Source organism: Hevea brasiliensis, chromosome 9 (genome assembly GCF_030052815.1).
Source record: "Hevea brasiliensis isolate MT/VB/25A 57/8 chromosome 9, ASM3005281v1, whole genome shotgun sequence".
Lineage (NCBI taxonomy): Eukaryota > Viridiplantae > Streptophyta > Magnoliopsida > Malpighiales > Euphorbiaceae > Hevea > Hevea brasiliensis.
Window position 1 is genome coordinate 13870917 of NC_079501.1, and position 25056 is coordinate 13895972.

Below are 25056 nucleotides of genomic sequence, written 5' to 3' on the forward strand. Positions count from 1 at the left end.
AATAGTGTGGTTATTCATATTCTAAGGCAACAACCACAATGCCTTTTAAGGCACTAGAAAATCCTTCGAGCCTTGAATAAAACTTGTACCCCGCCCAACCATTAACCCAAAATAGGGCTGGAATAGGAGAGTAAATTTAAGAGTTCCTACTATGCTTGATCTAGATCATCTACACAATTTATCAGCCAAATCAATCAGGAATAGAGTAGAGTAAAAAACATGCGACAGAGATGACAAATTTCACTAAGACAGATGACATACAAATGGTTACATTTACGGCTATAATTCCTTAAATACTTGGGTAAGCCATGAAATCATTCAAGCTCTGAATTAAACTCCTGTAATGTACAAGCTTGCTGCAAAAACAATGTCTCGTTTTATTGCATTGGATGCAGCTTCCATTTTCTTGTAGAGTGCAGAATTACCCATGATAGCAGCGGCATTTTTAAACTCTCGACATGTCTCATCCAGTCTGACAATGGTTCGCACTATCAAGCCTTCAGGAACGTCAGTAAGCTCACAGATATCAGCAAATGGAGTTCCCTGCCAACCAAAAAAAGATTACTGGCCATTCAAGAAACTAAGGATTTCTTTGGCATACTCGCTAATGTTGCTTTTTTTTTTTCTTTATTTATTATAAAATATAATAGCCAGAAAAAAAAACTGTAGCAAAGAGTCAAGTTTGTTTTGTTAACACAAACCTTTGCCCACTCATAAACTACTCTCACAAGACCAAACTTCAGATTGTCCTGCGCATACTCTTCAGGTTTTATCAGTAATTTAAAGTGGACTTGAAGCTCTCCAAGCCTTATTGCTGTGTTGTACAGTCTGAAGTGAATAAATATCGGAGATTAGACTGAGAAACTGACAAAAATAAAAAAATGAAATAAAAGGAAGAACAACATTAATGCTAAAATCCAGAGCTAGAATCTAGGATTTATATGAGCACCACAGATGTTAAAGGTGTGTTTGAGGCACCAGGCCCCTGAGCACTGCCTCTACTAGGGTGAAGTGACATAAAAATATAGAGACATGCTTTATTTCCCAGGAGGGAGATGTGCCTCGCAAACCTTCACACTGCCAAGCTCCCTAACCAGTAAAGACAACTATCATTAGACTAACAATTTTCTGATCTACTATAAACTATTGTCTAAGCGCCAGAAAGTCAATAGAGAAACCCTTCCCATCATCAGAAAGTTGCTGTAATCCTGCCAAAACATCATCCCAGAGTTACTTGCCATAAAGGCTCATTTAACCTACATTGTGTGCCTTAAATCTTGACAAATAACTGCTATTTTGGAGCATCACATCCAAGTCCTTTCCCCTCGGCTCCACTTTATTATTTTTCTTTTCTCCTTATGCTTTTTTTTTAACATATCTCTCGTTTCTCCTATTTAAAAATTGTAATTCCCTTATGTGCAAGTGTGTGCACGTTTTCCCTTCTTTTTATTTGTGCAAGCAAATTTGCACAAATAAATTTAGTATGAATAGCAAAAAAATTGACAAATATCATGATGATTGATAAAAGTGTATATATATATATATATATAGAAAGAGAGAGAGAGAGAGAGAGAGAGAGTTTTATAGATAGGAAAACCATCTACAATTGATTTTTTTTCTGCAAGGAAGAATGTTGAAAACATCAAATTCTAATAAGCAGTCAGATCCAAATCCTTCAACTTCTAATAGTCATCCTACTAAATCTTGATGAATTGGTTGCAATTGCACATGGGACCAGTCTGCCTATCTGGTGTAGTATGAACCATATTTTTAGGGATTTCCTGGTTATTAAAATTAATAAAACATATGAGTTACACACACACACACACACACACACACACGCACACACATATATATAAAAGAACTTAACAAGTCACATTTAGGTCATTGCCAATCAAAAATGGAAAAACTTCTAATCTTAAATTCATTGTACTTTTGGAGTAGCCTGCTTGTAACTTTTCCTCATGGTTAGCAAATAAAAGTCTGGCAGCTCTATTATTATGTTTATAATGTGTGCATATCCCTGCAAAAGTGACAAGCTTTTTAGACAATGGTCGTTCTGATGCTAACAACATTTGAATTTCTTACAAATATTTGGGTTGTTATGTCATTTATAAAAGGATTTAGACTGGGTTGCAATTTTGATATTCTGAATTGGTTATAAATGTCTTTCTGAACTTTGAACTTTCTAGCAGATTTTGATTCTTTTGCACCTAATGTCCATCAGGCGTACACCTCACACCTAGGCTTCCGGGACTCCTTTGTGCGTTCAATAAATATGATGGGCTGTATGGGCATAACAACAAGAGCACATAATTTTACGTGGGTGTATTTTTGAAAATGAGAATTTGGAAGATTGGACCTTGTTAGCATCCATTTCCACTACAAACACAATCACTGCCATAAATACACACAAGGTATCAGATCAAAACTCAGAGTTAAAGATATTATGACAGAATAATAAGAGACTGACTAAAAGATATTATGACAGAATAATAAGAGACTGACTAAGGTAAAGTTTTTGATGCATCAAGGCCAGGTGTTCTGTAACATGTTTCCCAAGATTGATGCTCTAATTTTGAAGCTAATAATTGAGATTGTAAAAAACAAAAAAAAGCAAAGAAGCATTTTGTACACAAACCAAAACTTTTTTATGACAAAAATCTAAGTAAAATAACTTAAAAAAATGAGATGTTGCGGCTATGAGCAAAAATCAATGACAGCAGATAGAAAGGGAAATCACCTCTTTTTAGCTTCAGACAACTTGGGAGTAAGAGAAGGCTCAGATGTGTTCCTCTGCTGAAACACAAACGCAGACATTATGGCCACAGCTTCTTCAGGTTCCAGGTCATCAAGCTGATTCTCAAATAAACACTCGGTACATATCAACTCCTCCCCTGAATTCATCTCACAAGCAACACGACCTTTAATTTGTACGACAAGGTCAGCATCTATACAACCAATTTCCTTCAGAACATCTATCTGCAAATGCACAATAAATTTTTCACAAGCATGTTGTAAGACTATCCTGAGACTGTTAGCAAGAGAACATACAAGTACAACACAGAACAACAGAGCATGAGAGATGCACATCATCAAACATACCCTGCCCTGAAAGTCTGGCATCTGTTGTAATGCTTCATCAGACATTTGATATTTTAACTTATCAATTTCATCTTTATGCTTCTTTATCTCTCTTGCCAAGGTTATGTGCTCCTCCAATTTTATACACCCATGACACTTATTCATTGACATCTTTTGCAGCAGCCTAGTCCATTTGTTATATGCTTCCACAAGATTCATATCTTTCATCTTCAGATCTGAAACAGAATAGCCACCTAGACAGTTTTTTCAAGAGTAGGTAATCAAGACTAAAATATGCTTCTATGAAAAGCAGCAAGTTAGAGAAAGGGAGCCAAAATGAATCTGTTTGCTGTAATTTGCTGACAAATGATACATGACCGCATTATGCATCAGATGACTATAACCATTCATAAAATTTCAGCATCTTAAAACAAGTATCTTATAATTTGATGATAAATGGCAGAATTACACATCATGAATAGAATGCCATGCATTAAAGATTCAACATCTGAAGGTCGACATATGCCCAATGATAGTAAAACAATCTGACATCACTAATTATGGAGCATGATGGCATAATTGCGGCCCATAGCCATTTAGAGGTTAAGATGGTAAACTGCAGGCCATGAAGTTAAGAATCTCATGTCAAATGTACAGTGAGATCCCCAAGCAATGCATCAACAGTAGAAAAATGGAAACATCCTTGCTTCTCACTGACCACACGATAATACTAATAGGAAGGCACGTACTATAAAACAAGAAGGGAATTTATCTTCTGGATTATGAAAAAAATCACTAATCTATAGTTACACAACTATAGCGTGACAGAAAACCTCATCATAGGAGATGATCCAAAAATTTTGTTAAAGTGAAGAAGGTTAGAGAATGGAAATCATGTAACCTTGAAGATAGTTAAAAGTGATCAAATAATGGTCGTTACATTACTTATAGGTTTTTCAAGGCCCCGTTACCCATTACCCCGTTATTTATCAGCAAATTCCGGTTGCATGTGTAACAGCCGTTAACGGTCATTAACAGCCATTACCTCAATAATGCAGCTGCTACAAATCACATGCAGACAGTGTTTTCTTCTTTTCTTTTCATTGTCTACACGTTCCAACCTTCCACAGCAATTGTTTCTATCACATTCTCTCAAAATTTCACACAAATTTCTCCTTATTTCTACAAATCTCTCCCTTAATCTAAGCTAAGATCATCATCAAATATCTCCATTGTTCACAGCTACTTCTTGCAAAAGGTCAGTATTATTTACTGTTGCTACTTATTTCTTTTCATTATTTGCTGTTTTTTCGCTTTTTCTATCAGATAATTATTTTAACTATAAATTGATTAATGCTAATGATGTCTGAAATGATAGATTTAATGTCTTTATTGATGTATTTGTGCTTATTATATAGTTATATATCTTAGTTTTACTTGTATCTACCAATATCTAGCCATTTCATGAACTTTACAAATTTTTCAAAAAAATTTGCATAGCGCCAAGCCATTTGTGACCATGATTTAAAACCATTTGAAGAGTTAAGTTGCCGATTGGACTAATTAAACTGTTGAGTTTTCCTAACTGTGTCAAAATGATACAGCTTCCAAGGCAATAGAACTGTAAAAATGTCAATGCCAGTCCTACACACAAGAATTCTATTACATCTTTACCCTAATTGGCAGTGGACTGAACCCAAATGGTCTTGCAAGGCATGTGTAGAGCAAGTGCTAAATTGCAAGTCCATCAAATCTAACAACTTACACAGTTAACTTTTCCAAAAATATTAAATATTATTCATCAAAATTTGGCCTTACCTTCCCGTGGATCTAAGGCTGGAGGGTATTTTTTTCCTTCAGATTTCAGTTCCAACAACTCTTGAACTGTCTTCGAGAAAGCTGTATTACTAATATCCTCAAGAAGTCCAGCCGGGTTAATCTTTATTTTACTTTTGCATATACATAAGAATTCTTTACTATCCATTGCTCTAACCTCATAACCAACACCAGCAGCACTGCCTTGGTGTGGTAATTTTATGTTGATAGCACCCGATCCTTTGCGCGAAGTGGAAGGGTAAAAGTAATCTTCTACACCACGCTTTGATTTTGGCATAAGCAAATAAGCTTGTGGGCCATCACCACTCCTTTTATCTTGCACGTTGGAAATCTGCATTGATGATGGCAGATCAGGTTTCAGAACTAAAACTATGTATTGCTTCATATTCGTAGAAGGCCCCTTCACAACAACTCCAAGCAAGTGGTCTTGTGCCTGTAATTGACAACACCTTAAATTTAGCAACCATAGCTACTGCATCAAGAAAACTTAAAAGCAAAGTAAACAATGAAACATTTACTTTACCATTTTATAGTTCAATAAGTTCATAATGCTAAAAATGGTATTCCCATGAGAATGAACTTCATGCACTTTTTTATTAAAAACCAGCACCAGTGAAAAACTTATGCATGGAAAGCACCTTTGCATGTCATTTAACTTCGTTTGGTTTACGAGTTCATCTTGATCTAGTATATAAAATCCAACCACAACAGAAATAAGCATTAATTATAGAAAAAAAAATTTGTCTTTCATCCTTGTCATTATTATCTTTCCCAAATTTTTTCATTCATTGTAACCAAGATTGTGGCCAGTATACTCCATCATATTTGGCCTAAACTAATTTGATTTTAGAGCATCACTACAGTAACTTTAACCATTTGCAAATAGAAACCAATGCATCATTTCCTTTAACATTTGTCACTGCTGAGAATGTGTTATTAGACTGCAGAAACTTGATCAAGAAACTTTGTTGAAAGAACAATCTTAATCCACAACAATATAACGTCAATGCTTCAGAAGACAATATATTACAATTTCTCCTTTATTTAAGAGAGAGAGAGAGAGAAAAAGAAGTATAGAAGAATAAGTAAAATGGATATGATATTTGATACAGCAAGATAAAGTCAAAATATATGCACCAACCACAAATTAGGAACTCACTGATTGCGACTTCACAACTACCACTCTTCCAGGAAAAAGAAGTCGCTGGGCATCAGAGGACAGCATGACTGCCTCTGATATCTGATTCCCATATTCCTCAGCTTCCAAGTACATGTCATAGTATTCTTCAATCGCTGGTTCACCTTTTATGCATCTATATCCAAAAAGCTATGCTTGATGAGATATAAAAGGATAGTGTGGGAAATAATATGGCACCATAAGATAATCAATCAACTAAGCTGCACAGTACGTCACTTTCACATATTATGAGATGATTGGAAGACCTTCGTAAGAAAAGATAATAATAAAATTCATAAACTTTATTTAATATATGAGGGAACCAAAAAAAAAAAAATCAGATGCTGCAACAAATATGAATTGTCATTGCACTTGACATGCTGGTTAAATTCCTATGCTGTTTTAAGCACAATTAAATTCATGAATTAAATGTCACGGAATCCCCCAAGCAGTTTCACATTATTGATGAAATGGTAAATTACTAAAACCACCCTAATGTTTGGTCTAATACACATTTTCATCCCTGTTGGTTCAAATTAGGTGATTTAGTCCTTAAGCTACAGTCAGCGAGATTGCAAAATTTTGACTTTTTGAGGGCCTAAAAGGTTCTATAAATAATATAAGAACCAAAAACACAATCAAATTTCCAAATTTTACGGGCAAAATTGTAGTCCAATTTTAAAATCCAAGGAAAAAAGTATAGTGAAAATTTCATAATCTTGCACCTCAACTTAAGTTTAAGCCACTAAAAACCTCAAGGACCAAAATGCCTAATTTTGAAACAGCAAGGATGAAAATTATATTAAGCCAAACCTCAGGGGGTTTAAGTAAATTAATGTGATTCCTTGAATAAAACCATTATAACTACCTCTTGAACTTGTTCAATGGTAAATATGTTACTGATTCTAATAAGTTCCACATTTTTGTGATTATAACCTTGCCTATACCAATCCTTCAGAATTCTCAAAAGTTGAGAAACTTATTCAAATGAATATTAGATACATGGATTAAGAAAAGATTCTGAGAAAAACGTAGCCAATCTGCCAAAGTAAGACTTGCTCAGTCAGATTTATCAGTAAAAAAAATTCTCAAAAATCAAAATTTTTATGAAAAGCCAAAAAATCACTTTGTCATATACATAACTCCTCAACATATTAGTTGTCATTGGGTACTCAATCACAAAATATACAAAACATTTGGGAGCCAAGCACAGAACTGTCATAAAGTCCAAAGAGAATAGCTATAAATGAAGTGTCATCCAAAGCATCGAGTATATTCATATTACGCATAAAAATGCCTTCAGGCATGCACAACATCAAGAAAATATCATGCATTGGTAACTGAAGAAAAGAAATTTACCACTAAGAAAGTTAAGAAAAAGCTAAGGTTGACAAAGAGGTCAATCAAGAATCTATAATATACTCACTCAATAGCTTTGGTAGGCTGAGCAAGCTTTCGCATCAGAATTTGTTGTGTTTCAGGAAGTGTCTTTTGAGTATGGAACTCAGCAAAGCTTCTTTTCAACATGTCCTCCACCTGCAGTTCTGTCACCGTATCTAGTGAAATGAACTCACTGGATAGATAATACTTCAACCCAAAAAAAATTTACAAAAAGCTGGACTTGTAATGAGATACAGCAAGGGGGAAAGCTAACTACAAATATTAATGCTATATGCAGAGACCAATTCTTTGGCAGCAAGGAACTCCACGTAACACTTTGGTTGGAGTACACCCTGAGCAACAATCTTCTGAAATTTGATTTGAATAAACCTCAAGGGGAAATTAACCATAACAATTAAATTATATGTAGTCTGAATAATCAATTTTTCCCTTTATGAAATGAGCAGAGAATTCACAGGAATTATATCTATAAAAATCTGTTTGTCTTTCATGCATTTCACTTTTTACACATCATGGGTGAAGTGCCTTTAGAAATCCCAAGTCCCGTACACAAAGCTACACACTCTAGAAGAAGCTTATCACAAGGTAAGAGGAGGTTTTAATTTGCCAAGGTACAGAAGTTAAAAATTTGAATAGCTATGTTTTGTTTCTCATCCATCACCCTTTTTTGAGGATCTAATGCAGCATTTGTGTGACTGCACAGGCAGAGGCCATTGACACATCTAAAGACACTGAAATGTAATAGCAGCTACAGAGATGGGTAATTTTAGTTCAGGCATTCACATGGTTACAAGCACAATTACATGTGAAACTACCTGCATGCACCAAGTAGTAGCTTTAATTTTTTTTTACATTTTAATTTCAAAACGAGCGTGACCTACCCTTGAAGATTCTATATGCATACACAATATAAAGCAAAAAATTTTAGAAGTCATGCCATTTTAAATAGCAAACTATTGCCAACATCACAATTTTCTAAAATTTGATAGGCATTACAAATCATTACACAACCACAAATTTAACAAAATCCAAAAGTACCTTCAATTCCTCCACGCGGAGGAGATGTAAGATCATAATATAAGTTAATCGAAACTGAGATTCAAGCCTGGTAGCACTTCCAGCAATAACGTGATTCAAATCATTCTCTTCAGGGATCTCATCACGGCACATCACAACAACTGTACCAATTTTGTCAAGTCCTCTCCTGCCAGCACGACCTGCCATTTGAGTATATTCTCCAGGAAGCAATTGTCTAAATTCCTTACCATCAAACTTCGTTAAGGTATCAAATACAACCTGCAAATTATGTTTGAGAAAGTTGAGACTAGATTTAAGAATCTATTCTAATACATTAAATCCCATCAGGGGATTGTATAGTGCTATAAACAGGAAATTCAAATTGATTTTGGCACTGTTGAAGCATGCTTTTACAGATATTTCCTTATTAAATTGTGATGTTTATGTCTTTCTGGCTCTGGGTCCTTTTGTCTTTTCAGATTTACTTCTAAGCTGGGCCCCACTGAACATGTGCTATGGCTCCTTTTTCACCATATTTGATTTACAAGAGACGATTAAGAAAACAACATTGTTCTATTTTACTCACAGCACGGCCATCTCTTTATTCGAAGCATTTGGTTGAAGAGACAAAGGGAGCCAGGGAGGAGATTATGATATAAATTTGACTTTTTCAAAATAAAAATGTTCATCTATACCGGTAGAAGAGGAAGTTAGAATAGTAATCTTCCTTTCTTTTTCTTTGAGAAATCAACATGAAAAAAAAAATACGAAGGGTATTTTTCTTGAAAAATATTTATTACTTACTACATTAAAATATATAATAGAGTAAAATAAGTTGAGACCATTGGCATTAATAATAGAGAAAGCAACACAGTTAAATAATTAGTTTTTCTTTAATTTAATCATAATCAATGAAAGTAAATCTGAGTTGAGTACATAAATTCAATTATTACCGTATAGCATCAGAAGATAAATATAATTTTATATGCACTTTTAACATATGTCTTCAGTGTCATTTGATATTATTTATTGTGATAGTAATAATATATAAAATCAGAAGCATTGTGAGGGCACAATGCTTGTCTCACATAAAGAATCAGTGCCAATCATGTACATATGGAAACAAACTATGTAGAAGCTATAAATATTTTATCTAGTTGTCACTATGTAGCAGAGCTGAAATTAAATGAGTTCTTTAGGTTTGCTACAATTACCAAGATTTCAACAATCAACTAAAGGATTAGAAAGCTTGATGCTACAATGTTATAAATACATAATTATGACAATTACAATTCTTGATTCATACTTATCAATTGACTGCATGCCACCAAAATTTGATTAGAAATAAGACAGTTGTAACCTAATGCCAATAATATTATGAATACCATTCTAAGAGATAAACAGCCATATTAGGCATGTATTCTTTATCTTGATCCATGCCCATTTCAAAGTCATTCTGGACAACTGCTTAAATCTGATTCAGTGCCATGACTTTTTTTTTGTGCAACAAAATCCCTTTTATTATTTGTTTGCCACTTAACATTCAAATATTAAACACCAATAGAAAAATCACAAAGGAAATTAAAAAAAAAAAAGGATAAAAGATAAATATTTCTTTTAACGAAAGAATAATTTATTGATGGAAGAGAAAGAAGAAACAAGTCCAGCTAGGAGAATGAAGATAAATAATTAGTAGTAAACATGACAGGAGAATTACTATTGTAGCACTACATATTATTCCAATTTTTCAAAATTAATTAAACAAAACTCACCGTTCTAGCGGGGGCATTAACCCCCATAGCAAATGTCTCTGTTGAAAACAATACCTACAGTGAAACAATCACAGGAAATTATAGCATATGAAAGTAACAAAAATCATGACTGCCTGAGAAGCAACACTAATGAAACTTCAACTCTTTTTCACTTTTCAAAAATATTATCAACAAACTTCAATTGGATAATTTCTTTAACCTCATAAGAGCATCACCAATAACCACAGCTCACTGTAAAAAACTAATTTTGACTGTAATAAGATGTAGAGTCAACCCAATGATCAGAATCAAATAACATTACCTTAATGACACCACGGCAAAAAAGCATTTCAACAACTTCTTTAACAATTGGAAGCAGTCCTGCATGATGTACACCAATCCCTCTACGAAGAAGGCTCTGAACTCTAACAATCTGCACATCAAATTAGTACATGTGAATCCCAGTTCCCAAGTAGATTTATATGATAGAATATAAATATGTAGCTGCCAAACCTGTGGTAAATTTCGGTCAGATCCTTTCAGTCGTGAAAATGCTTTATCACAAAAAACACGGATCCCACTTTTCTCAGAACTACTAGTGAGATCAGTTCCAGACATGCAATCAGCTGATTTATCACACCGATTCTTTGAGAAACAAAATATTACTACCTGGGAGCACAAGGACAAGATTCAGTTATAGACTTCGAAAGTTCAGAAAACAGGTTTCTAATTTTCCACTTGGAGAATTATTGCAATTTTAAGCAAGAAATTCAATTTTCCATTTGTCTTTCAATCCTTTTTTTCTTTTCAAAAATTTGCAAATCATTAAAATCTCAAACTGTTTTTACGTTCTCTTCTCCAATAAAGAAATAGTCGTATGCCATATCATTTTTTTTTTCAAGAATGCAAAGGTGTCAAGGACCATATTAGATACCGAGCATTCCAGAAATTAAAAGAGGAAAAATTATTCCAAATTTTATTTTTGAAACATAAATCATTATTCACGTTTAAAAGACAAAACTCCAAACAAGACTTCCAAAAAAAATTCATCAAAAAAGATTCTTTCAAGATATCCAAAATTGTCATAATTATCTATTCATTCCCTTTTTCCATCAAGACAACAAATTATGAAAAGAAGCCAGTGTGTGAAACAAATATATGACCTTAAAATTAAATAAATAAGTAAGATGTTCTTGATTAGATAAATTCAAGAAGACAAAATATCACATACAGGTAATAGAGATTTCTTTGAGAGCTTGTTAACAAGCTGCAACCATTGGGAAGCCTCTGACCTCCTTGAACCCCAGTTGTTTTGGCCACTTCCATTGTTTTGATTTCCCCCACTAATCCCAGAGAAGCTTCCAAAATTTTGTGAACCAGAATGTTTATTCTGTTTGCTACGATTAGAGTATTCACGTTTCTGACCATAACCCCCATCCCGCATTGCTAATGATCCTCTACCAACTGTATTTGTACTATTTTTCTTGAGTGCATCTTTAGCAGCTTTCAATCCCTGAGGTATAAAAGTTTCATTCTCACATATTTTGTAAAGTTCTCCAGAAAAGAAAAGGCAATGCTCCAATGGGACTGGTCTTTTTGCAGTTCTGAACAGAGATCCATTAGAAAGCATATTGCATCAGTATGAAAACAAATGGACATGGCAAATTTTCTTTCTGCTGTACTCTTATTATTAAGAGATTTGAAATAGTATGAAAAGCTTAACAACTGAAAGTTAATTATTCTTAGAAAATCACAACTCATTAAAAAAAATTCAAGTTGAATATCAAAATAAGAGTCTACAACTAACCCAGTAACTTGGATTTTCTTTTGTTTCGTCCGACCAATCCAGTCCGCAAATTCAACTTTGTTTGGTACCTGTAATAAACAACGAACACTTTGTAAATGCTTCAGCCAAAGAGAAGGGCCAGAGCAAACATACTTATAACCAAAATATGTTATGTAATATGTAGCCAAGTCAGGTGAGCTGAAACCTTCCAGGGGAAGCATCACAGTAAACTGTATGCAACTCATTCAATCTTTAAGAATCAGTTTAGATTGTCATCTAATTTCTGTAGGACACAGCATTTACAAGATATGGAACAAAGAGTCACAGAAACAACACAAAATTCCTTTATGCTATGTTTGGATTGATGGATTTGGACCCTATAAATTTAGATTTGGGCTAAATACATTGTTTGGGTGTCTTATAGGAAAATGGATTTGGGTTACACACACACACACACACACACACACACATATATACATATATATATATGCATATATTCTTGGTATCTTCTCACAATAGCAGCAGAACCCACAAGAGTAATAAATTTTATTGTTAAAAAAATAATAATTAGTATTGCAGATTTATTGTTTTAAAAAAAAGTTTTTCCTTGCCGTAGTTGTAAGGTTTGAGTAATAAAGTTTATTTTTTTTCAACAAAGGATTTTTATTATTATTATTATGCCAAGTCATCTTATGGGTCCATAATATAAAAAAAGGATTTTTCATGTAAAAAAATTTTAATTAATTAAGTCTCATGTTAATTTAAAAAAATATATAATCTGTCTTTAAATTTTAGCAATTACATAAAATTTATTATAAATACAAATATATGGTTAGTTAACAATCCAAACAACAAATTTCAAATTCAAAATTTGAAATTCTTTTTATTAGCCAAACAAAAGATTTTTAAATTTATTAATAACAAAAGATTTTTAAATTTTCAAAATTCAAAGTCTAAATTTGAAATCCAAATCCATACATTGAAAAGAAACCTTAATGGATTTCACTTCCAGGTGATTCTGATTTGAAAAGTATGGTAATTGAGGATTTTTGTGACCTGAATCAAAACCTTATAAATGTTTCACCCCATTATTAATCCATAATAGTTGACTATTTAAGTTAGCAAAACTGAAACTGAATAAGTTCTGCAATCTGCAGTGCTTTCAGAGCATAAGCAGAACTGAGAAACAGAAAAAACTTCATACATTGCCATCTTACTGCTATTCATATATTTTGAAATGGGCTTTCTAAAGAGCCCGAATGACCAATCTTGGCAAGAATTGCTAAAGATCCTATAAGTCCAACATTGGTTCCTTCAGATGTGTCAATTGGGCCAATGTGCCCATTGATCAAACAACATTACACCAAAAAGTCTTCCAAGTGCTAGCAAATTTTGGTCATGATAAAGTAAGCCTATCACATATTTTGGTGCCAAAGAAGAAGCAACATAAGATGCAAAATGTCTATTGCAACTTCAATTGCCATTAAAGTCAGTATCACTATTATCAACAGCAACAAATCCCAATGGCAATGTTCAGTAATATAAAGGGAACAAGTATATACCGTGGCTGAAAGCAGGACAATATTTACATGCCTTGGAAGCATGATTATAACTTCTTCCCAAACAACACCTCTTTCAGCATCATTGACATAATGAACTTCATCAAATATGACCTACCCATAGGCAGTAAAAGAAAATAATAAGTAATCTAATAATAATTCAGTGGTTTATCATAAAAATGGAAAATGGAAAACGTAGTCCATTAACAAAAGAATTTTTATACATCGAATGAATAAGGGAGATTACTTTGAGGAAAAAGAAAAGGCAAAATCAACCACTTTACCCATTCAATATCTCTTATAATATCAGCACCTCGATAAAGCATTGACCTCAATATTTCAGTGGTCATTATGAGACAAGAAGACTCTGGCCTCAAGCTAATATCACCAGTAAGAAGGCCAACATCAAACTTCCCACAAAAATCTCGATACTTTTGGTTGCTGATAGTTTTAATCGGAGCAGTATAGACAGCTCTGGTGCAGTGCTGCATGACATGAAAAATCTCAATAAAGTCTAGGCACGAAAACATGAGATTTGATTACAATATAGATTTTACAATGCTTGGGAAGCTGTATGAAATCTAGATTTTCAAGAGAAAAAAAGTTTCCAAGTACTAGATTCAGAAGACCATACTTTCGATGCCAAAGCAAAAGCATACTCTGCCACTACTGTCTTTCCCGCTGAGGTATGAGCTGCCACAAAAACAGAATCTCCCTTTTCCAAATAATATATTGCCTGCAATAATCATCAAATCAAAAAGAGGGCAAGGGCATAATAATCAAAATGATTTGTGCCCTTAGGTTTGAATTCTCACAACGCTTTGTAATATGAACATAGGCATATTTTGAACTCACCGAGCTCTGATACCACAAATGTAATGGCCCGGCCCACTAGTGATATTGTCCGCTCTGGGCTGAAGCCCTCACGGTTTTAAAACGCGTCACTAGGGGTTACGAACCATCAACTTATAAACCCAGCATCTCTCCCGTGTTTTATCGATGTGGGATTTGCCTAGGGTGTTACAATCCACCCCCCTTATGGAACTCAGCGTCCTTGCTGAGGTTTGCCCCACCATCGTTCAAGGTTGCACGCGGAGCGGCTCTGATACCATAAATGTAACGGCCCGGCCCACTAGTGATATTGTCCGCTCTGGGCTGAAGCCCTCACGGTTTTAAAATATGGGTTACGAACCGTCAACTTATAAACCCAGCATCTCTCCCGTGTTTTGTCGATGTGGGATTTGCCTAGGGTGTTACCACCAAAGAAAAATATTGAAAAGATATGTAGTTCTCTGGAAGAGAATAGTTAAATAGTGAAAGTTACAAAAATATTTTTTTGAAATCTTTTTAAAGAAATTATCACCAAAAAAAAAAAAAATTGAATTGGACTGAACATCATACATGGGGCACACCTTTATATAGTTTGGAAAGTTCAGCATAGCACCATTCTTATAGAAAATATTTTATGCAGCTTAAGCCTACTTTGTTAAAAAAAATTATTAATTCTTTTAAAAGAAGATTTGTATTGTTCAGTACCTCCTTTTGGAATGTATCCAATTCAAAAGGAAAATTAAGTGCCATGTCAGGAACTAGTTCGTAGAAGTGTTCTGCAATCCATTCACTACTGCCACTAAGAGCCCATGCCTGTCAATATATGGAGTTGTAAAATCAAAGCATTACCACAAGGAACTCAGAGACATTAAGCAAAAGACATAATATTGCTCAAATGTGATACAGTTGTTACCTCTTTCTGCTGGCGGCCACCAGCATCAACACTTCCATCAGATTTTGATGCCAATCCACCTGATTCAGCAGACAAAATCTCATCCAACACAGACAATGCAGTCTCAGAAACACTTTCGAACACATCAATCTTGCCCACTTCATCATCTGACTTTGGAGAATCCTCTTTTGACAAATGACCTTTAGAAAGTAAAATTGGTATTAACACCACGGGGGAAATAGAAGTTGAAGAATAAGAGAAAAATACAAGTATACACTACAATGCTAGGAATAACAATGTTTCAGGCTCAAGTTTGTAAACTTAAAAACACTTTAGAAAAAGGGAATAAGTGTCAAAGAACCACTAAAAAATGTAGGAGAGGGCCCAAGAATGGGTCTTATATTTCTAACACATCCCCTCACAAAAAAAGCTCATTGGGTTTCGGATGTAGACAAGCACAGGCTCACCTCTACCTTTTGTTAAAATCAAAGTAGCAACACAAGGGTACCTAGGATTTGAATTTTGAACTCTAGACCACTTGGTCAAAAAAAGGCTTTATACCATAAAAATACCACTCAACTTAAAAGCTCAGGAGGAGGGGAAATAAGAATGGATTTTGTGTTTTCTAAAAAAAAATGACTTCAGCTTTCCTGAATGATGAATAGAAGATGAGGAATAAGCATGAAAAATGTTCTTTTCCAAATAACAAACACAATCACATGTACAAGTTAACAAAAAGATAATGCCCAAAGGAAATTCCATGAATACAGAATAAAAAATAAATAAAAGTACTCTTATATTATTCTTGCTTTAAATACCCAATCCTAGCTTCCAGCAGCTCATTTATGTAAAAGTATTTCATTAACCAGTTGGGAAGAGGAAAAATAAAAGAAGCAACTCAAGAATCATATTCATGCCTGATTTCAATCTCTTCACAGTTGTATGTGACCAAATTTATATGGTATTCACTTCAGCAATTTGATAATTATAAACATTTGTTCTTAACTACATGAGAAATCGGCAAATGAATTACATCCCGTGCTATAATGAAAACATTGTATATTCCAATTATTCTTTTTATATGCTCCTTTTTACTTTTAAGGCCTCTTAGAAAGAATCATTACTGGTTTTTTTGCGACTTCTTCGGTGTCAAACAAATTACAAATTGTTCTCAATATCGCCCACTTAGATATTTCCTTAGTCATCCAAATGAAAGGGGGCAAATTTTATTGTGTTCCTTCATAGTTCAATTTAAAAGATGCACACATGAAGAAGACAAATAAGCAAATAATGCATACCATCTCCTTCATATTCTGTAATAATATCCTCCTCCCAGGCCTTTTTGAACAAGTCATCGAACTGTACAGACAACTCATTCTGCAAAACACACCATCTAGACATGAGATATTCTAAATAGATGATATCTGAACACAGTTTAGTAACTCATATGATCAAAACACTTGAATTGGAAAATTAATGCAGTAAGCATACCAACTTTTCCTTTGATGTGGTATTGAATGGACTTTGGTCCTTGTAAACATTCCACGAGCATGGATATGCCTTCAAAAGAAATAGAAAAAGAAAAATTAAGTGTAAGAGAACTCATATCAAACCTATTATGAACATTATGATTTAAACATTAACTTGCTTGAAGTTTCTAATTTGAATGCAGTCGATTACCTTAAGCTCACCAAGGTCTAATCCTTGCTTGAGGCTCGGGGCAGTGGACTGAGCTGGACCACCATTTAGCAGCTCATGCACCCATTCGCCATTAGTAGCACCAGATGGAAGAATTCTCTCTAAAGATTGAGAATCATCCAAACCTCCTGGGCGAAAAGGGCGTTTGTTGATGCTTCCTCTCACAAAGTCCTTTGCAGGTCCAGCAACTCGTGGCAAGGGACTAGAATCTGGAGCTCCAACAGTTAATTCTGACATATCCACCTAAAACAATATAACAAGCCAGTTCTCTAGCAGAAGTTAAAATAAAAAAGATAGAAAATTATGAAAGTCAATAATCCTGCATGTTATGGAATGTCAACTTTATATATTTATTTGTATCCCTAACTTGTAGCATAGTAGATATGTATTAGCTTAATTATAGGATTACTTTCCTTCTTAGTTAGGATCACAATTTTATAAATATGTTGTAATCCTTTTTTGAAATAAATGAGAAAATATTTTCACAACAACATGGTATTAGAGCTATTGTGAAGGAAATTCCTATTTCTTTTTTCTCTTTTCTATTTTTCTAAACGTTTTTTGCTACTGAAAGAATTGGGTCACCACCAAGGGTGACCATCTTGTCTCACCTCCCAACCCAAACGCTAGCTGGGCCGCCGGCGACTAGCTTCCCGGAGGCCTGGTCACCAGTGGAGCCGCGCGAGAGCCACACGCGCTGATAGAAGGATTAACGCAGTTTCTTGTGCCAGCGCGTCAGAGCGCATGTGCAGTCCGGTTGCCATCCGTTTCTTTTCCGAGCACTTCCGACGGCCTCTTCTTGAATAGGGATAAGTTACCCAATGTATAGCTCCTTGATTCTTGTGCCTTTTGTGGTTTGGAAGTTTAAAACAGTACTATTTCTACTATTTTTTGACAACCCCAACGTGTTGTCTTGTTTCTGAGTCATCTCATATTTGTGTTGATATTGTTTTTTGTGATTTGGTATGCATCTTGGTAGTTTTGAAGAAATTTTGGGTAATTTGCTCCTCGATAAATTGGTTGTGTTAAGTTTCTTAAAATGGCAAATACAAAGAATGTAGTTGTTGATGTGATTCCTGTGATGACCAAAATCACGGATCACAAACTTGGTGGTTCCCATTATTTAGAGTGGAGCAAGACCGTACATATTTATTTGCGAAGTATTGATAAGGATGATCACCTTACCAAAGATCCTCCTAATGATGATACAAAGCAGATTTGGATAAGGGAAGATACTCGGTTGTTCCTACAGATTTGAAATTCCATTAGCAGTGAGATAATTAGTTTAATTAATCACTATGCGTTATTAAAGACATGATGATGGATTATTTAGAATTTTTATACTCGGGCAAAGAAAATATTTCTCGTATTTATAAAGTGTGCAAGGTATTCTATAGAGCAAAAAAGCAATATAGGTCTTTTACGGCTTATTTTATGGATTTTAAGCGAATTTATAAGGAACTCAATGTATTGATGCCATTTAATCCTAATGTGAAATTCCAACAGGCTCAAAGGGAGCAAATAGCTGTGATGAGTTTTCTTGCAGTTCTCCTCTAGAGTTTGAGACTGCCAAATCTCAAATTCTTTTTGGTTCTGAAATTTCTTCTTTGCATGACACTTTCACTAGAGTACTTCGTACAGAATCTTTCTAATCTCCCCAGTCTGTTAACAGTGCTTTGGTTGGTCGCAATGATAGTGGGAGGCAGGGCAACAAAGGAGGAAATAGAGAAGGGTTCAATGGCAATAGGAGTAATCAGTGAAGTGGGGAAGTTGCCCATAATCGTGACTCAGGAGGCATTGTGTGCTATTATTGTCATAAGCCAGGGCATACAAAAAGAACATGCCCACAGCTTTAGAATAAAAATAAGCGGATTCAGGTGGCGAATATGGCAGCCGAGGAGTTTACCATAGCTTCTCCTTCTGAAAAAATTATTTTAGTTTCAACGAAAAAATATGCACAATTCTCTCAGTATCAGGCATCACTAAACCCCACTAATTCACGAGACGCTGCTATTGCTGAGTTAGGTAATTCCACTACATGCCTTGTGTCATTACTCGTCTTCTTCTATCACTTTAGCTGATGGGTCCAAATCTTGTGTCATGAGTACCGGTGTAGCCAATATATCACCCCCAATCTCTGTGTCTTTAGTTTTATACTTACCTAAATTTCCTTTTAATTTACTCTCTGTTAGTCAACTTACTCGTACTCTCAAATATGCACAATTCTCTCAGTATCAAACATCACTAAAACCCACTAATTCACGAGCCGCTGCTATTGCTGAATCAGGTAATTCCACTACATGCCTTGTGTCATTACTCGTCTTCTTCCATCACTTCAGCTGATGGGTCCAAATCTTGTGTCATGAGTACCAGTGTAGCCAAATCTCTGTGTCTTCAGTTTTATACTTACCTAAATTTCCTTTTAATTTACTCTCTGTTAGTCAACTTACTCGTACCCTCAATTGTTGTGTCACATTTTTTCCCAATCATTGTCTCTTTCAAGATCTTATGACGAAGCAAATTATTAGCAAAGGGTATGAGTCTGGGGGCCTGTACATCATTGACAAGTAGGTGCCAAGATCTCTTGTGTGCTCCAATGCCTTAAGTGCTCTCGAAGTTCATTGTCGATTGGTCCATCCTTCCCTATCTGTCATGAATAAACTATGTCCACAGTTTCAATCTTTGTCAGTTTTAAATTGTGAGTCATGTCAGTTTGCCGAATACCATCGTTTACCTACAGTGTCTCTAGTCAATAAACGGGCTTCGTTTCCTTTTGAATTAGTTCATTCTAATATATGGGCTCCATGTCCTGTCATTTCTAAAATTGGGTTCAAGTATTTTGTTACCTTTGTTGATGACTGCTCTCGTGTTACTTAGTTATTTTTAATGAAAAATCGTTCAGAGTTATTTTCTATCTTTTGTGCCTTTTGTGTTGAAATCAAAACATATTTTAATGCATTTGTTCGCGCCTTGAGAAGTGATAATGCAAAAGAATACCTTTCCAGCAGTTTTCAGGATTATGTGTCACTGAATGATATTGTCCATCAGATCTCTTGTGTTGATACTCCTTCTCAAAATGGAGTTGCCAAAAGAAAGAATCGTCACCTTCTAGAGGTAGCTAGAGCACTTCTTTTCCAAATGAAGGACCTTTGTTGATGACTGTTCTCGTGTTACTTGGTTATTTTTAATGAAAAATCGTTCAGAGTTATTTTCCATCTTTTGTGCCTTTTGTACTGAAATCAAAACATATTTTAATGCATTTGTTCGCGCCTTGAGAAGGGATAATATGCAAAAGAATAACTTTCCAGCAGTTTTCAAAATTATATGTCACTGAATGATATTGTCCATCAAATCTCTTGTGTTGATACTCCTTCTCAAAATGGAGTTGCCGAAAGAAAGAATCGTCACCTTCTAGAGGTAGCTAGAGCACTTCTTTTCCAAATGAAGGTACCTAAACATTTTTGAGCTGATGCAGTCTCCACGGCTTGTTTTCTGATTAACCATATGCCATCATCTATCCTTCATAATGACATTTCTTATAATGTGTTGTTTCCCTCTAAGTCTCTGTTTTCCATTGAACCTTGTATCTTTGGGTACACTTGTTTTGTTCGTGATGTTTGTCCGCAGATTACCAAATTGGATCCCAAGTCTCTCAAGTGTGTCTTTCTTAGGTACTTTCATCTTCAAAAGAGGTATCAGTGTTTTTCTCCTACTCTTAATAAATATCTTGTGTCAGCTGATGTTATATTTTTTGAGTTTACCCCATTTTTTCCTCAATCATCTGTGCATGAGAGTCAAGGGGAGGAGGATGATCTCTTAATATATACTACGTCTAGTCCTCTCCCATCATCTGATCAAGCCTCAGTCCTAATTCGGCCTAAACCACCAGTTCATCATGTTTATTCCAGGACCTTTCCCAGGAGAATGGAAGAGATCCAAGACTCAGACTCAAACTCTCTACCGACTTCTGCGTTGGGAGATCCAGTTCCTCCTTCCGGTCCTGATTCCAACCTTGATTTACAAATTACTCTTCATAAAGGTAAACGCACATGTACTCATCCTATTTCATCTTTTGTATCTTATAATCAGTTGTCTTCTTGTTCTTGGTGTTTTGTTACTTCTTTAGATTCTATTCATATTTCCAAAACTGTTAGTGAGGCATTATCCCATCCTGGCTGGTGTGATGCTATGAGAGAGAAGATGGAGGCTCTAGAGGCCTAATGGTACATGGGACTTGGTATCTTTGCCCACTGGTAAGAAGGCTGTAAGTTGTAAATGGGTGTTCACAGTGAAAGTGAATCCCGATAAATCTGTGGCTCAGTTAAAAGCTCGTCTTATGGCAAAAGGATATGCTCAGACCTATGGAGTTAATTACTCTAATACTTTTTCACCTGTAGCTAAACTTGCTTCTGTTCGCTTGTTCATTTGTTTAGCAGCTATATATGATTGGCCCTTGCACCAGTTGGATATCAAGAATGTTTTTCTTTATGGCAATCTTCAAGAAGAGGTGTATATGGAACAACCGCCTAGGTTTGTTGCTCAGGGGGAGTCAAGCAAAGTTTGCAGGCTTCCCAAATCTCTTCATGGTTTGAAACAAGTCTCCGAGCTTAGTTTGGAAGATTTAGTGAGGTGATACAACAATTTGGTATGGGAAAGAGCAGTTCTGATCATTCTGTATTTTTTAGGCATTCTGGGAATGGTCTAATCTTGCTTGTGGTATATGTTGATGACATTATCATTACTAGAAGTGACTCTGCTAACATTTCATCACTCAAATCATTTCTTCAAACTCAATTTCAAACAAAAGATTTGGGTATATTGAAATATTTTTTTGGGCATTGAAGTTTCAAGAAGTAAGAAAAGCATTTTCTTGTCTCAAAGGAAGTATGTCCTTGATTTATTGGGAGATACTGAAAAATTAGGTGCTAAACCATGTAATGCACCAATGACTACTAACGTTCAGCTTACAGCAAGAGATGGTGAGCTATTTGATGATCCTGAGAGGTATAGAACATTGGTTGAAAAGCTGAATTATCTTACAGTGACTCATCCAGATATTGCTTACTCTATTAGTGTTATAAGTCAGTTTATGTCTTTCCCTATTGTTACTCATTGGGAAGCTTTGGGACAAATATTGTGCTATTTGAAAGGTGCTCTGGGTCGTAGTCTTTTGTATAGCAATAATGGGCATTTAAACATTGAGTGTTTTTCAGATGCAGATTGCATAGGATCAAATATTGACAGGAGATCAACAACAGGATATAGGAAACTTGGTGTCGTGGAGGAGTAAGAAGCAGAGTGTGGTTTATCGTCCAAGTGTTGAATCAGAATATCGGGCTATGGCACCGTCAGTATGTGAAGTTATGTGGGTGCTTCGGTTACTGGATGAGATTGGTCTTAAAGTTCCATTACCTATAAAATTATAGTGTGATAATAAACAGCTCTTCATATTGCTTCTAATCCTGTGTATCATGAGCGAACTAAACATATCGAGATTGACTGTCACTTTATTCGAGAGAAGATTCAATAAAAATTTGTCTCAACAAGGCATTTTAAAACAGGAGAGTAATTGGGAGATATTTTTACAAAAGCTCAAAATGGAGTTCGAGTTGAATAAATTTTTAGTAAATTGGGCATGATTAATATCTATGCTCCAACTTGAAGGGGAGTGTTATGAAATGTCAACTTTGTATATTTATTTGTATCCATGACTTATAGCATAGCAGATATGTATTAACTTAATTATAGGATTACTTTCCTTCTTAGTTAGGATCACACTTGTATAAATATGTTGTAATCCTTCTTTGAAATAAATGAGAAAATATTACGAAAGTCCCAAATCTCCCTTGGCACTAGCATCCTCGTGGAGTTTTTAAACAGTAAAATAACCTTTCCATTACCAAACTCATGCTGAGTTGATAGAAATTCCTCCGCAGAAGAATACACACACTTGGACAAAACCCCATACCTGTACTGAATTTGGTTCCCACCTTCCTTGTTCAGATCCCGACTTTTGTCTTCTGAATGGTAACTCCCAAGTAGGAACTACAACAGACCGTGGCAAGGAAGGCTCCTGTATTACTTTTACCCTCTCAAACCAATCAAAATCCCACTGCCTTCCAGCTTTTTCTGCTGACAACTCATCAGAGTCTAATCTTGGCAAGAGATATTCCTCTTCTAAATGCTCCTTTAGCGATTCATGATTCTCCCTAGGAAAGGCAGGGGGCTGGAATACATTAAGGTAAATATTATCACAAGTACAATGATCTTTGGTAATAATTTATGATTTCAAATACTGAAACAAAATACAAATGGAGCAATAATTATTCTATTTTGGAAGTTTTAAGTTCTTAAGCACTTGTAGCAATGCAAGCCACTGCGGTTAAACCACTCACAAAATTAGTAAATTAAAAAAAAGGAAAAAAAAAGGAAAATTTATATCACTGAATTCTTTGAAATCTAGATTTCAATCTCAGCATCAAATATGAAATGGAAATATTCAAATTTTACCAGTATTATAGCATTTCTGACTATTTATGTAAGTTTTTTACCAGAAACTCACAAATACGAAATGTAAAAGAGATCGAAAGACCCAATAATGTCCGCTGTAATGCCTCTCTGTTTCCAATTTTTGTTTTATTATATGTGAATTATAAGCAGAAAAAGAAAGCATTAAGTAAATAACACTCCATTCAAGCTAAAAATCCACAAGATTGCCTGAGATTTGCAAAGCAAAGCCCTAGACTATGCAGCCACAAAATCAGAATTTAAATTACACCGCGCATTAAATGTAATTAACAAATTGTACGCAACAATTTAGGATACTTACAAGAATAAAATCAGGGAGCGACTTCACGGGGTTAGTGCGCTCTACGGTGGAGAGAGGCTCGACCCTGAGGTGGCCACTGTAGCCGGAGAACCCGACCCGGAAAGCAAGCTCGTTTGTTGCTTGGATTCGATCCATCGGTTTTTGGCTCTGATTTGATTCGAAGATATCATGGATTTTCGCGGGCTACGATAGGGTGCTTGACTGCGTTTTGTGCCTGGTGCCGTTTTCTTCAGTGGACTCGATGAAGAAATCACGTGCAATGCATGTGCTACCATTTTCCTTAAATAAGTATATTTTTTATTACAAATAAATTAAAAAGAAAACTTTGTCTTATCTTATAATTAAGCATCCCATAAACTTTAAAAATAAGTCAATTTATCGTTTATAATAATTTTAAAATTTATAAATTAAAAGAATAAATTAAATAATTAATTTTTATTTTAATACTTATAAATTATATATTTATAAATTTATTTAATTACACATTTTATTATAATATTTTCATTTAATTTTTAAAATTTCACTATAAATTTTATAAAATATTTTTTAAAATTATTTAAAAATAAAGCAACCCTAATTAAATTAAGGAACGAGCAACTTTATTAAATTGTACCCTATGACAAAAGCAATTTGCATGTGCTAACCTTTTTCTTTTCAGAAAACTAGGGTTAGCTCCTTCATGACATGAGGTTTAATCATAATAATTATTAAATTCTTATGGTTTTAATTTTTCTTATTTATTTTGAATTAAGATTTGAATTCCATACTTTTTAAATCATAAAAATAATTATAGTAATTACTTTAAATTTAAATTATGATATTTCAACACATATTTCATTATTTTAATTTTATTTCATTTATAATTTATTAATTAATATTTAAAATATTATACAAAAGTGATAATCAAAATACTTTTATATTAATCAAAAAGTTTAATTTAATGGTATTAGGGTCATTGTCAATTCTAAAATTTCAGATTCAAATCTCAAGTAAATTGTAAAATATTAAAAAAAATCCTTTATATTTTAATTAAACATTTAAAAATAACTCTCTCTATTTATTTCTTTCTTTTTTTATCTGAGCATTCCTCTTATTTTTTTATATTAGATTAATTTATTTTTTATTTTAATATATATCCTTTTCAATTATCTTATTTATTATAAAGTAAAATGTTTCAATTAAGTTTTATATAAGA

The 25056-nt window shown here is 34.4% G+C and overlaps 1 protein-coding gene across 3 annotated transcripts; it reads right to left on the reverse strand.

Moving 5' to 3' along the window:
* Nucleotides 1-43: 43 nt before the first annotated feature.
* On the reverse strand, nucleotides 44-24080 carry LOC110640628 (DExH-box ATP-dependent RNA helicase DExH11). Of its 3 annotated transcripts, none has more exons than XM_021792001.2 (23): nucleotides 23862-24080; nucleotides 23001-23258; nucleotides 17015-17275; nucleotides 16826-16894; nucleotides 16633-16711; nucleotides 15356-15534; nucleotides 15148-15255; nucleotides 14246-14347; nucleotides 13896-14096; nucleotides 13615-13725; nucleotides 12074-12141; nucleotides 11498-11870; nucleotides 10780-10935; nucleotides 10589-10699; nucleotides 10288-10341; nucleotides 8537-8794; nucleotides 7524-7633; nucleotides 6080-6233; nucleotides 4903-5353; nucleotides 3106-3338; nucleotides 2744-2982; nucleotides 702-828; nucleotides 44-543 (listed from the first exon to the last, which is right to left on the reverse strand). In XM_021792001.2, the coding sequence occupies exons 1-23, from the start codon at nucleotides 23994-23996 to the stop codon at nucleotides 331-333; spliced, it is 4050 nt and encodes a 1349-aa protein (XP_021647693.2). In that variant the 5' UTR covers nucleotides 23997-24080; the 3' UTR covers nucleotides 44-330. The 3 variants fall into 3 exon arrangements, with proteins under 3 accessions (XP_021647693.2, XP_021647694.2, XP_021647695.2); XM_021792002.2 differs by having other exon boundaries at nucleotides 3106-3320; nucleotides 23862-24078; XM_021792003.2 differs by lacking the exon at nucleotides 23001-23258.
* Between the last annotated feature and the right edge of the window lie 976 nt (nucleotides 24081-25056).

What these genes read in the sequence shown, in the direction of transcription:
- LOC110640628 (XM_021792001.2), bottom strand. Translation starts at nt 23,996, where the DNA reads ATGGATCGAATCCAAGCAACAAACGAGCTTGCTTTCCGGGTCGGGTTC. An exon ending in TGGATACATTCCAAAAGGAG is followed by an intron (nt 14,348 to 15,147) that starts GTACTGAACAAT and finishes TGATTATTGCAG; the next exon opens with GCAATATATTATTTGGAAAA. An exon ending in TAGTTTATGAGTGGGCAAAG is followed by an intron (nt 544 to 701) that starts GTTTGTGTTAAC and finishes TTTGGTTGGCAG; the next exon opens with GGAACTCCATTTGCTGATAT.